The sequence below is a fragment of the Protopterus annectens genome, chromosome 17.part0 (assembly GCF_019279795.1).
Source record: "Protopterus annectens isolate FY-2018-M chromosome 17.part0, PAN1.0, whole genome shotgun sequence".
NCBI lineage: Eukaryota > Metazoa > Chordata > Ceratodontiformes > Protopteridae > Protopterus > Protopterus annectens.
Window position 1 is genome coordinate 141,489,694 of NC_056751.1, and position 13,722 is coordinate 141,503,415.

Consider the following 13,722-nt stretch of genomic DNA (forward strand, 5'->3'; position numbering starts at 1 on the left):
GTTTTTTGCTATTTTGGCCTTACCTCCCTTTGGACCCTGTGAAATAGTTTCAGGATCAGCAGCAGGGTTTACAAATTTATGAGAGTCAGGGACCCTGTAATACCAGTCAGGTTTACTGGGAGCCGGAGGTAATGAGTCAAGGGTCAGGCTTGACTCCGAAAAAACATCATCCACGTCTAACACAGGGGAAATGGCTAAAGGCTTGTGCTGAGGAAGGAGGAGGAAATCCCTGAGCCTCTTTTTGATTCTGAGAAGTCTTGACTCTCCCACTGGAAATGTTCCCTCAAAATATGCAAGGTTTCTCCAAATGAATAATTCTCAGGAGGAGATGCAGATGGAATAGACTCCTCAGCATCAGAATCCTCATAGGGAGGTAAAGATAATTCCTGATCAAAAGAGGAATCAGAAGAAGTAGAAACCTGATCTGAAGATTCATAGTCAGTGTCTTGCCTAGGCCTCTTATCTGGAGGGGGATGGGTACCCCCTGATCAAGGTAATAAGGTCTTCAGCCATTTTGATCATCTGTTTTTTAGGCATAGAGGCCTGTGCACGTGGCTCAGGTGTCGTTTTTTTTTAGTTTGAGAAGGTGTCTTTGCCTTTGGTTTTGCAGCTTTCATCGGTCTGATATAAAAATGTTGAGGTCTGAATACACCCTCAGAAGCTGGTGCCTGCTCAGCGGCTCCGGACCCATCCGAGGGAGATGCATCCGTTGGTCCAATACCTTGAGTATCTCGCGGCATGCCGAACTCCACATGGGTGTTGGTAGAGGCCTGCGACTCGAAGGTAGTGGGTATCAGGGGCTGCGAAAGCGACTCACTGAGTACCGGCGACTGGCTTAGGAGAAGCTTCGTCGGTTTTGGATCTCGACTGCCTTTCTCTGTCCTTTTCTTTTCGTTTTTTATGTACTCTCTGGGTAGTTAAATCTGTTTCCAAAATACTAAGATGCAAAAATATACTGACGCTTAATAGTGCGTTGGTTAAATCTAGCACAAAACTGACAGCCAGGCACATTGTGATCAGGGCCTAGGCAAGGAATACAGTATAAATGAAAATCCTTATGAGGTATTTGCTTCCCACAAGTAATACAATTACTAACTTTTTCTGACATCGGTAAAAAGCAAGAAAAAAAGTTTCCCCAACGGGGTACTTCGCTTTATTGAAGACTTTGATTCTGAATCTCAAACACAAATATTTCAGTAGTCGGCCGACCGGTACTTGCAAAATGCTTCTGCTTCGGGCACCGCGTGGCAAGAAAGACTAAAGAAAATGGTGTCGGCTGCATGTTTTACACCCCTGACGACCTGACATCATGGTAGAGAAGACAGCAACCGACGCAGGACCCAAGACTTTGGAATTCAGGCCGACTGAGGGCAACCTGCCAGCAGATTACATGTAACCACTACCAAAAACAGGGTCTTCCAAGATAACAACTTTAAATCAAATGTAGCAGAAGGTTTAAAGGGGGACAATCCAACACTTGAAGCAGAAGGGACAAATCCCATAGAAGGACAAGGTCCCTAACTGAAGGACATAAAAAAAGGGTAACCTCACAAAAAGCCTTCAAAAACAACTTTTATGGGTGCTGAAAAGGGATCCAACCCCTTAGAGGTATTCCAGCAGGCAAACATTTCCACCTTATGCACAGACAACTTCTGACAGAAAGGCAAAAATATATGCTCCTCACTATCAGAAAGCTTGGGATTTCTGACCATTAATGGAATTGGAGGAGCCATGCAGTTAACTTTAGGGCCTGAAGGTTGTGGGGGGGGGGGGGTCTAGGCCTGCAGGGTGAGAAATCAGATCCAGAAAATATCCAACACCTAAGGAGAGTACTTCAAAAGAGGCCAAAGGAAGGGGAACCACACCTGAATGGACTGAAAGGGGTAATAATGATTACAGTTGTTCTGCAATGGGCTGCCTTCTGAAGAAATTTCATCAGTCAAGGAAAGAAACTGAAAAATCCAACAGACCACTTGTGGAAAAAGAATGTTCCTGCTTAAATTGTCTGCTAATATATTGTGTCTTTCCAGGATATGCGCTGCAACCATTAACTGCTGAGACAAAATGGCACAACTGCCAAACCTTCTTGGCCTCCTGACAAAGTGGATACTAAAATATTCCCCCATGTTTGTTCCAGTACCACTCTAAAGACATGCTGTCTGTCTGAAATAAAATTACATCCTGGGGAAGAATGTCCTGAAATACCTGCAAAGCCAGGATGAAAGCCCACACCTTCAGGACACTAACATGAAGACTGGCCTTGGTACTGGGTCAAGTTCCTTGGATAGTTCTCCACTCAAAATGCCCCCACCCTAGAAGAGAAGTACCCATGGTGACCATGCCTACAGGAGGTGGGAGAACAAAACGGTCTTCCTGCAAAAACCAAGTAAGACTCCAATCACCACCTAATTTGTTTTTGACAAATCTGTCAGTACAACCAGAAACTCCAATGGGTGTCAAATAAGACCATTGCAAAGCCAATGTCCACTGCAGGACTCTCATGTAGTACCTCACAAGGGGGACCAAGAAAATGGCAACTGTCATTTGCCCCAGTAGCCTGAAAACTAAACGAGCTAGGGGTTTCTGACATGATAGTAACACTAGCAAGACCCCATAGGGCGGAAACTGGTACCTTGCAATCTGAGAAACTGTGTCAAAGTGGCAGTCTATAAACTCTATTGACTGCATAGGAAGACTGGATTTCTGAAAGCAGATTGTGATCCCCAAGCAGCTGCACAGCTGCAGTAAGATATCCCTGGCACTGATCAATGATGCTCTTGTGGCAACAGTTAGGAGCCAATCATCCAGGTAAGGAAAGACCTGAAACCCCTGTAGCCTGAGCCAGGCTGTCATTACTGCCATACACTTGGTAAACAACTGGGAGGGCAGTGGTGAGCCAAAAAAGCAGCACTTGGAACCAAGAGTCTTTATATGATAGTAGGCATCATTGTTGATTGAGATCATTCAATCACCCTGCTTCAAAAGATGAAGAATGGCTTGCATTGTGAACATCCAGAATTTTGTCAGTTTGATGAAGTGGTTTATCCCGCGCAAATCCAAAAAAGGCCTAAGGTGCTTTTTCTTCTTTGGAACCAAAAAGAAATCTTGAACAGATCCCAGGTCAGCGCTGCTCTGATGGGACCCCTTGGATGACTTTTTTCTAATAACTTTTGGATTTCGATGGCCGCAGCCTCCTTCTGATGGGGTGGCACATCTGGGAGGTATTTTAATTTCAACTTTGAAGTATCTAAAAATGGAATTGTACAGTCTCTGGATAAAAACACCCAGGTGTTCAAGGTAATGGCCCCCAAGCTTTTGGGTATACAGCCAAGCAACCCCCGACTGCCTCCAGAGATGGACAGTCAGGCAACCCTTCCGGGCCACTGAAGAGGCTTCCCGGGAAAACCTCTGCAAAACCCATGATTTTACAGACCACTCCTGCCACTTGGACACCATCCACTGTTATTACCATCTCTGCTACAGGGAGAACCCTCAAGAGGAGCTTCCTGGAATGACTACTGTGCTTTTTTAGAGAGATGTTTCTCCATTTCTGGTTCCTAGAAAAGGTCTGTGGAGGGGCAGCAAAATGCACTCCCATGGCAGACAATGTCTTCCCGTCCTGCTCACTCCTGGTCAGTGTGTCAACCTTGGGCCTAAAAAGACAGCAGCCAAAGGGGGTGTCAATGAAGGATGCCTTGAAGCAGTCCACAGAGTTACACAGCCTCATCCAAGTGTGGTGACACATGGCGATGCTGGCATCAGCGGGGCTCAGGATGTGCACTCAACTACATTGGACAGCAGATGCATGGAAACATTGGCCATGAACTCTAGCATGGACATCTGAGTCTCCAGGGTCTTCTGAGACTCTGGAGTCTGCTGAGTCAATTATTCTTAACACTTCTAAGACTATGTCCCACTGAAGTCTGGTCAAGTGGGCTAAATAGTTCAAAGCCCTCAGTGCAAAAGTGGCTGAGGGGTAAGAACACTTCCCCAGTCGGTCCAACTCCTGATGCTCCATACTTGGGGTGGGGGGGGGGATTAATCAAGGAACTTTCTTCCGAGAACTCCCTCTTAGTGGCTGCTGCCACCACATAGCATCCACAGATGGATCTTTACTAAAGCGTCAATGGTCCCGGGGTGGTCTTATCTGACTTCTTGGGGATTGGTTCCACAATATTAGGTGCCTTCTGGGAAATCAGGTCAAGACGGTCTGGAGAAAGAACCACCTACGACAAGGATGGGCCCATCCCAAAGGCCTCCAGAAAAAGGACTCCTCAGGAGATGGTGTTTTGGCAGTCCATCCCACGCATTGGCAAAGCAACTCCAAAAGGAAAAACAGATCGCAAATTTCGAGATAGAATTTATGAACATACTTATGCGATTTCTAAGAATAAGAGTGACAATGCTTTAGTTAAACATATTAATATGAAAGCAGGTCACTCTCTTCAATTTTAAGCAATAGACAAATTAGTTAAAGATATTAGGGGAGGACCCACGTCATTGCTATTAGAATGTTGGGAACTTGAGTGGCAATTGACATTAAATGCATTTTCACATCCTGGTCTTAATGACAATTGTAATATAGCTTGTTTATTGAAACTAAAGAGCTGTATGAGACAATAAGTCTCCTTCAAGACGACGTCTTTGACGTTAAATGGTCACAGGAGAGTTTGAAGCATTCTAAATTCTAGTTACTAGAATTAGAGCCTTTATATCTTATATAGGTTGTGTATTCATTCACCATAAACAATTTAAGACTGTAGTTATAACTTACTATCTGGCTATTTTAAAAAATTGACTTTTAAAAAAAATTGATTCTAAAAAACTGTTCTTTAAAGTATGAAAAAAAGTCTTGTATTTTGTTTCCATTTGAGTAGTTACTAGTTTACTATAACGGTCGATGTTAGACATTTGTACATTGTATTTAAGCTGTGCTGTAAAGCTGTGCTTTAACCTGTGTTGCTTTAAAATTATATTGGTGTTTTTTTCCCACCAAATGATGCACATTGATTGGTCAGTACTATCACATTACTTTGAAGCGGACTGTTTAAATTGTACCACATTGCTGTGGTTATTTTATTTCTGAAGAAGTTACTCCTGTTGAGTGACGAAAACGTTGTTTAGTTGTAATAAACTTTTATATGTTAAAACAATAGATCTTTGCATGTCAACAGACCTTTGCGAGTGGCTGGTTGGAATCTTTTTGTTTTAACTCCAAAAGGTCACCAAAAGAGACATCCTTGCTGGATGACTTTAGGAACCCCTTTCCTTCCTCAAAGTCAGTGCCCTGAGTGAGGGAATCCTGTGGGGAGTCCAAGGGCTTCCTCTTGCACCTCCTGTTGCCTGAAACTTCCCACCCTGGGGAATCTGGAGGGGAAGCAACAGGGGCCAGGAGCCCTAAAGGAAGGGCAGAGTGGAGGCTACCTGGAGTGAGCAGTCTGAATAGTGTCCACAGGTGCAGATGTTGATGTAGGGAGACACCAACTAAACCTGAACACTCCTACTCCTGATGTGAGAAGTTCCTTTCACAATTCCTGACCCAGAGACTCCCCATACTTTGGAATAGATTGCCCATACATGCGAAACTGAGCCCCTCTTTGGCCCTCTTCAAAAGGAACCTTGACGATTGGATAGAAGATAGGAAAATTCACCCCGGGGATCACATCAACCGCCCTGCTAGACAGGGGACCAGGGAAGTAAGTATTCTGGGAAGAAATAGCCAGGGAATTGTTATGGCTAGGCTTGTATAGATAGGTTCATAGACTGGTACTACGCTATGTTGAAGCTGGAGGCTGACCCCGACCTATTGGAGTCAGCGAATGTATGGTCCAAAGACCTGAAGATGCACCTGACCCTGTGGCCACTCCAGTCCACCCCAACACCAAGCCCTGAGCTGAACTATCCACAGCAGATGCCCTGAGTGGGAGGGACGATCCCAAAACAGGAATCAAACCTTATTTGTTTGTAAATAAGGATTTATCTACTTTACATACAGAAATGCACTGTAAATTTTACTGTCATTTTACTGTATTCTTCACACCCAGACTGCACCTGAGAAAGGTCCTCTAGGATTAGTACTCAACCTTATTCAACAAATTTAAATAAATGCACATATCTTGCCTTCAAGGCCCTCAAGTACTGAGTACAGACCAAAAAAAAAGTCAGTGGTATTTAACTTTCTAATATCTACTTCAAATGTAAAAATATTCTTCAAATCCACACCTACAGTTATACTTCCAAAAGATTACTAGTAGTAATGCAAAAAGCCAATACGATTGCGTTTAACAGAGCAAATGTCTTCACTTCTTAGCATACCGAAATTTTCAGCAGACGTACATGTTACACAAGACAAATGTGCTACTTACAATGAAATACTTACAAATTCAACTAAAGTTTGATCAAACTGCATTTATAGGGAGTCCATATATGTTTGTGATTAATTTTCTTACAACTTTGCTTTTCTTAATGATGGCTACCAGATAAGCCTACAAAAACATCAAAACACCTCTAGTCAAGCTACCACATTTTATTAGTAAAATAGAACAGTTTCAAAGTACCTTGAAGCCAGTCTCGAAAGTAATGTAGCCACATTTTGGGAAGTTGTTCATTCTCCCGGAGAATGTACTTCACGCTACTGAAGCTTTCATGGAAATTGTAAAGTAAACGCTGGGCATTAGCATAATCCATTCGCTGGGTAACGATGTACATGTTGTAAAAAGAAAAGTACTGTAACTGTGCAGCAAGAAAGTCATATTCCTTTGTATCCCGTGGCACAATATCTGTGAGGTCCAGTCCATCTCGTACCCGAGTAGTTCCATAAAGACTAACTCCTAGCAAGGCTAGGAAAAGGATGACTACCACAACCTGCACAGAAGACATAGTGCAAAAGAAACTGATAACTAATGTACAAATCATGCTTCCTGAGTAAACAGTATAACTATCTATATAATCATATGACTCCCAATTATCTCTCAATAGCGCCTATGCAAATCAAATCTGGATCACAAATGCCCAACAACAGGAGAAAAGAAGTTATGTCTTACCATAACATTCCATCTGAGTTGTTGATCTTATTCCAGTCATCACTGATGGGTTCGGTTCTGAGCCCTCAGAACAGAGTCGGCCTTATACCAAGCTTGCATGCACCAAAAACTCTCGAGCTAAGCTGCTACCCACAATGCCCCTTGCTCAGTTACCTCAAATAGAGTTTGCATGCAATACATAGAAGAAGAATAAGTCAGAGGCCATCTCTGTGCAGAAACCCTAATACACCACAAAGACCCAGAAGATCCGCCAGGAACCTTAGGAGGGGGTCGGTGGGAGGGTGTGATGTCTGGAAGAAGATCAACAACTCAGATGGAATGTTATGGTAATACACAACTTCTTTATCTGAAGTTGTTAATCTTCTTCCTATTCATCACTGATGGGACCGGGTCCCCAGCTACTTGGAGAACCTGGGTGGCCCTTATGGAAGAACATTCCTGAGAACCAAAGGCCACTCTTCCCCTGGAGATCAGATCTAATTTGTAATGCTTGATAAAGGTGTGGGGCTTAGCCCAAATGGCAGCTGCACAAATGTCATCCATGGAAGCCCTAGAGTGGAAGGCAACAGATGCTGCAATAGCCCTAGTTGAGTGAGCTTTGATTTGGCCAGGCTTCTATCCCTCCATAAGTGAATATCTGAAGGCAATGCAATCCCCGAGCCATTTAGACAAAGTAACTTTCGATACTGCACCTCCCATTCTAGGGCACGCAAAGGAAATGAAAAGCTGGTTCGACTTGCGAAAGGATTTAGTTCTGTCCAGATAAAAACGTAATTGTCTTACGAACATCCAAGGAATGTAGGCAGTATTCTCCCCTGTTAGAGTAATTTGGGAAAAACACAGGGAGCTCAATGGACTGGTTAATCGAAAAATCAGAAACCACTTTGGGAAGAAAGGATGGGTTAGTATGAAGTGATACTCTGTCCTTATGAAAGATCAGATAAGGGCTCTTGATACATAATGCTTGTAATTCAGAAATCAGAAACCACTTTGGGAAGAAAGGATGGGTTAGTATGAAGTGATACTCTGTCCTTATGAAAGATCAGATAAGGGCTCTTGATACATAATGCTTGTAATTCAGAAATTCTTCTGGCTGAAGTTATAGCCACCAGGAATAAGGATTTCCATGACAAGAGTCTTAGCTCACATGTCGCAGCCGGCTCACATGGGGGCAGACAGAGAGCCTGTAGAACCCAGGACAGATTCCATGCCTCCACCGGCTGTCTAATGGGAGGCCTGCAGTGAAAAATACCCTTGAGGAAGGTCTTGCAAAGGCGAGAGGAGATAAGTGGCACTCCTTCAGACCCGTTATGGAAGTTGGAAACGGCTGCTAGATGGACTCGAATGGTGGAAGCTGAGGCCCCTTTGTCGAACAGTTCAGCCAGATAATGAATAGTGGCTACGGGGGCTGAGAATGGGTCTAGCTTCTGATTACGTGACCAAATAGAGAATCTTTTCCATTTATCCCTGTAAAGTTGTCTGGTGGATGGTTTATGAGAGGCCAAGATAATATCCCGGATGTGTGAAGAGAGGGCTTCCTGCCTGGCAACTAACAGAAGTGGAGAAACCAAACTGTCAGCTTGAGAGTGTACAGATTCAGGGGAGTCAGCCCTTGTGGGTGAGATATGAGGTCCTGACGAGTGTCTAGGATCCAAGGAGGTTGTAACAGATGAGGTCGAAGGAAGGGAAACCACACTTGATGAGGCCAGAATGGGGCAATGAGGATCACTTTGCGTCTCAACCAAATAGCCTTCCATAGAACAAGGGGAATCAGAGGAATCGGAGGGTAAGCATAAAGGAGACCCGTGGGCCAATCGTGGATTAGAGAGTCTCTCAGTGACTCCCCGAGAGGGGGAATGAGGGCAAAGTAGCTGCTGTATTTTATGTATGAAGGGGAGGTGAAAAGGTCGCAGCATGGTTGGCCCCAACACCTGAAAATTTACACCGCCACACTTCGGGTTGAGAGACCACTCGTGAGGGTGAAGAATGCATCTGCTCAGTCTGTCCACAATCACGTTGGAACTCCCCAGGATATGCACTGCGATCATAAAGTGGTTGGAACCTATTTCCCACTGCCAGATTCTCATGGCTTCGTGACACAGGGGATAAGATTTGGTCCCACCCTGTTTATGTACCAGACTACGATCATGTTGTCCAACTGGACAGTAATCATTCCGGATGGAAGGAGAGGATGAAAAGCTTGCAACGCCAATAGCACCGCTCTACATCGGACCACGTGCCTTGGACTGACTTTCCCTGGAAGTGGCCCCCCCACCCCATCAGGGAAGCATCCGTGGTCACTGTGGCACTGGGCTGTGGAACCTGGAAAGGGTGACACCAAAGATTTTCGTCTGTACTCATCCACCAGAGGAGATCTCAACTGCAAATGTTGGTGATGAGAATCTGTGAGCTCAGGGGGTGAAGAGTGGGTATCCATTGGGCCTGAAGGAGCCATTGTAGTAATCTCATGTGTAGTTTGGCTAAGGGAACTATGGGGATGGCTGCAGTCATAGATCCCAAGGCTTGGAGGATTTCCCTTGCAGACACCTTGCTTCGACAGAGTATCACCTGAACTTGTGCCCTTAGCCTCTGAAGCCTGTGGAGAGGAAATGAGATCAAGCTTGACGGGATGTTGAATATTGCTCCAATGAATTCCAGGTGTTGTGATGGCTGAAGGTTTGATTTTTCCCAATGTATGGTGATGCCTAATGATTCCCCTAGAGCCCATGCGTAGCGGAGGGCCCTGAATATTGCTCCAATGAATTCCAGGTGTTGTGATGGTTGAAGGTTTGATTTTTTCCCAATGTATGGTGATGCCTAATGATTCCCCTAGAGCCAATGCGTAGTGGAGGGCCCTGACCAGAAGACACTTCGTGGGGGTGGAGAGGAGCCAATCGTCTAGGTATGGAAACACCTGGAATCCCTGAAGATGAGCTGTTACCACTGCAAGACATTTCATGAACACTCTGGGGGCCGTTGAGAGACAAAAAGGAAGGGCTCTGAATTGATAGTGATTGGCTCCCAACCGGAAGCAAAGGAGACTCCTGGAGCACTTGCCCATCTTGATATGGTAATAAGCATCCCAGAGATCCAATGAAAACATCCACACACCCTCCCGCAGAAAGGGGAGGATGGATTGAATCGTGACCATGCGGAACTTGGTCTCAACTACCAATTTGTTTAGTTGGCCGAGATCCAGAATGGGCCTCCAGTCCCCTGTTTTATTTGGCACCAAAAAGAATTTTGAGTAGAACCCTGATCTGCACTGATCTGGGGGGAACCTGTTGGACGGCTTGTTTTTGACATGGCTTTCGTATTTCGGAAGCTGCCTTCTCCCTTTGACTGGGTGGAACATTGGGAATGGATTTCGGAGGTCTTGGATAAGTTATTAGGGGGATATGGTAACCTCTAGTAATGATTCTCTGCACCCACTGATCGTTCGTAATGGAGAGCCAGGCAGCTTGGTGCAGAGAAAAATGCGCCCCGTCTGCTTCCAGAGGAAAGCAATCGGGCAGAGTCTCAGGAGCGCTGTTATGGTCTACCCGAGAAGGAATCTCTGGAGCCCTGGTTCCGGGGACCCCCTCTGCCCTGAAAGGGCAGTCTTCCATTATTAGAACCCCCTCTGCCTCTGGAGGGGTCCTCAGCACGTGTGTCTCAGAAAGGATCTTGAGACTTCTTGTGTCACATCTTTCTGCTCCTCTGATTCCTGGAGAAGGAATGCTGAGGTCTGGGAAAGCATAGGCCATCAGCAGACAAGGTCTTCCCATCTTGCTCGCACCTCGCTAATGTATCCTTGACCTTAGCACCGAACAGAGCAGATGGCTCGACAGGGGCATTTAGAAAGGAAGACTTGAAGGAGCCTGTGAGGTCGCAAATGTACATCCAGGCGTGGTGTCTCATGACTACGCCTGCACCTGCAGCTCTAGCTGCTCCTTCGGTTGCGTGTGACAGCAACCTCATGGATGACTTAGATATTGACTCTAGGGTGGCAAGCTGGGAAACAACTTTATCTCGTGCTCCATCCGATACTTGGCCCGCGAGAGTTCTGGAGAGTTCAGAGATAAGATCTCTCTGGAGCCTTGTAAAATGTTCCAGAAAGTTCAGAGACCTAACTGCAAAGGTCGCTGACACAAAAACTCCCTTCTCTAACCTGTCCACTGCCCGGAACTCTCTGCTGGGTGGGTGAACAGCAGGATTCTCTTCTGCAAGGTCCTTTTTCGTGGCTGCTGACACCACCATAGCATCCACTGGCAAACCTCTGGACCAATCGGGTTGATCCTCTGGAGGGGAAGAGTACTTTGTCTGATCTCCTGGGGATGGCCTCAATGGAGTCAGGGTTCTTTCAAGTCCATTGCACGATGAATTTAACCAACTCATCGGCGGGGGGGGGGGGTCACCCAAGTAGAGGGCCGAGAGTGAAAGGCCTGCAGGAATACGGATTCCACCGAGGAAGGGTTGGAGGACTTCCAGTCACCCCTCTGTTTGAAGATTTTCATGACGTCTCCGAAGGAGACATAGTCAAGGGTGACTGTGGGGACCCTTCCCCATCATCATAGTCCGTATCTTCCATGAGGGACTCCTCTGGGCAGAGTACATGTGTTTTCTCTTACACACCCGTTTCCGAGGGGGTTCTTCGGTGGGAGCATCCGAATAAGACTCGGAAAGGGAAATGCCCTGGACAGGGGTTTCCTGGTCCTTGTGCTCTCGGAGTCATGGGGGGTGGCCTTTGACAGCTGTGGCTCAGAAGGAACTGGGGAAATAACCAATGGATGAGGATTGCTAGCAGCACGCACCCTCTCCATCACCTAGAAAGCGGGCCCACCTGAAGAGGAGTGGGAGCCCAAAACCTAACAAGACCATCAGAACCGGGGTCACACCCCGCTCCAGATGGTCCGCCCCCAGGGACGGAGCCTCAAGCAGACTCGGAGCGTTAGTCACCCTCAGATCCGAAGTCGGGATCGACAAAACCATCGGAACCGAGACCGGAACTGGAGGTTCCACCCCCCAAGCATGAGATTAAGGAAGGGTGGGTTCTGACGGAACAGACACCCAAAGGAGTCTCGGGGCCTCAGACAGAGTCAATGTTGGCGCCGAGGAAGGGAGTCCTCTAGTAAAAGTTGGATAAATGAGCCTTGGAACCGAGGGATCCAAGGGAGGAGAGTAAGTAGGGGCTGCTGGGGAAATAGACCCAAAACCTGGAGTGGGATATGGTCTAGGCAGATTTGAAATTCCCCTGGCGGTCAGCAGCTGGTCAAAAAGGCACACCACATCCAATTTGGAAAGGCTCCTGGTGGATCTCACTGATGCCCCTGAGAGGGAATTAGGCTGGTCCAAAAAGCGGCTGCAGGCTTGTCTGGCAAATGGGTCCACAGTAGAGGGGTATCGGGTCCGTGGTATGTCACAGAACGGCACCGATTCCAATTTTGAAACTGGTAACAACGGTATGGTTGGAGCCGTGAACAGGCTCAGAGCCGAAGTTACAATAGGGGTAGATGACAAACAGTTCCGAGGTAGCTGTTGGAACAGATATCGGAGCAGAAATTGGCGATGTCGGTGCTCAAAGAGAAACAGATAAGCTGCTCGGTACCGAGGCAGTAGATGGTGCCATAGTCGTCGGTGCCAGGGTAGGCACCAATGAGGCAACCTCGGTAAACTTCGCTGGAGCTGAGCTCAGAGCCGATGTAGCAGTCGGCACCGAGGAGGCAGAATGGTGTACAGATGAAGACTTATGGCCTTGTGCTTGTGACTTTTACCTCTGTACCGGCCGGTGAAGAGGGGTCCGAGCAAGGACGTTTCTTGTCCAAAGAAGGAGGGGATGAGACTTCTGTCACAGAAATAGCCTCTGAAAAAGGCGAAGCAAGTAGGCCCTTTAAAATCAGTTTGTTACGACGTTCATTCACATCCACTGACTGAAACTAGCACAAATATCACACGGGGGGGGGGGGTCGTCAACAAATGCGGAACCCCCAAACAGTACACACACTCTTCATGGAGGTCACTATTTGGTAGTTTACCACTGCAAGAAGAGCAGTGTTTAAACCCTGTAGTTCCCTTCTTTTCAGACATCCCAGAATACACACACAAAAGGGAAAGAGTGAGGAAAGAGAAGAAATGGAGAGAAAGAAAATACCAACAATGGTAACAAGATACCGCAAAGGTAGAAAGTTAGAAATACCAAGAAAATACTAACAATAGTAAGAGAGAAATACCTGTGGATAGAGCTGAAGCAATATAGATATCAAGAACAGATTATAAAACTAGAAAAAACGTTTACAAAACTTGTAAATATATCTGACATAAGCACTTAGCTGTAGAGCTCGGTGAAACGCTGCTATATGGCTGTGCGGTAACTGAGCAAAGGGCGTTGTGGGTAGCAGCTTAGCTCGAGAGTTTTTGGTGCAAGCAAGCTTGGTATAAGGCCGACTTGGTTCTGAGGGCTCAGGACCGAACCCATCAGTGATGAATAGGAAGAAAATTAACAACTTCAGATGAATAAATACTACTCTTCTGTTACAGACTCCAAACACAAGTCATTTGTTAATATGCAGACAGTTGCAACAAAAAAGTACAGTTGTGTACCTACCATAAATGTAGATGTTTGAGTGTATTCACTGTTGCAGTCATTACACTTGGGTTATCCTGCTGGCAGGCTACACGCAGTCAGCCTGAATTCCACAGT

At 46.1% G+C, this 13,722-nt stretch overlaps 1 protein-coding gene across 1 annotated transcript in view; it reads right to left on the reverse strand.

Annotated features, from left to right (window-relative positions):
- Window positions 1–13,722, reverse strand: part of PTCH1 (patched 1) — a gene marked incomplete in the record, with an annotated part of 1,119,051 nt that overhangs the window by 318,583 nt on the left and 786,746 nt on the right. Inside the window, 1 exon segment of the mRNA XM_044059325.1 lies at window positions 6,558–6,864. Within this exon segment, the coding sequence (XP_043915260.1) occupies window positions 6,558–6,864 (307 nt within the window).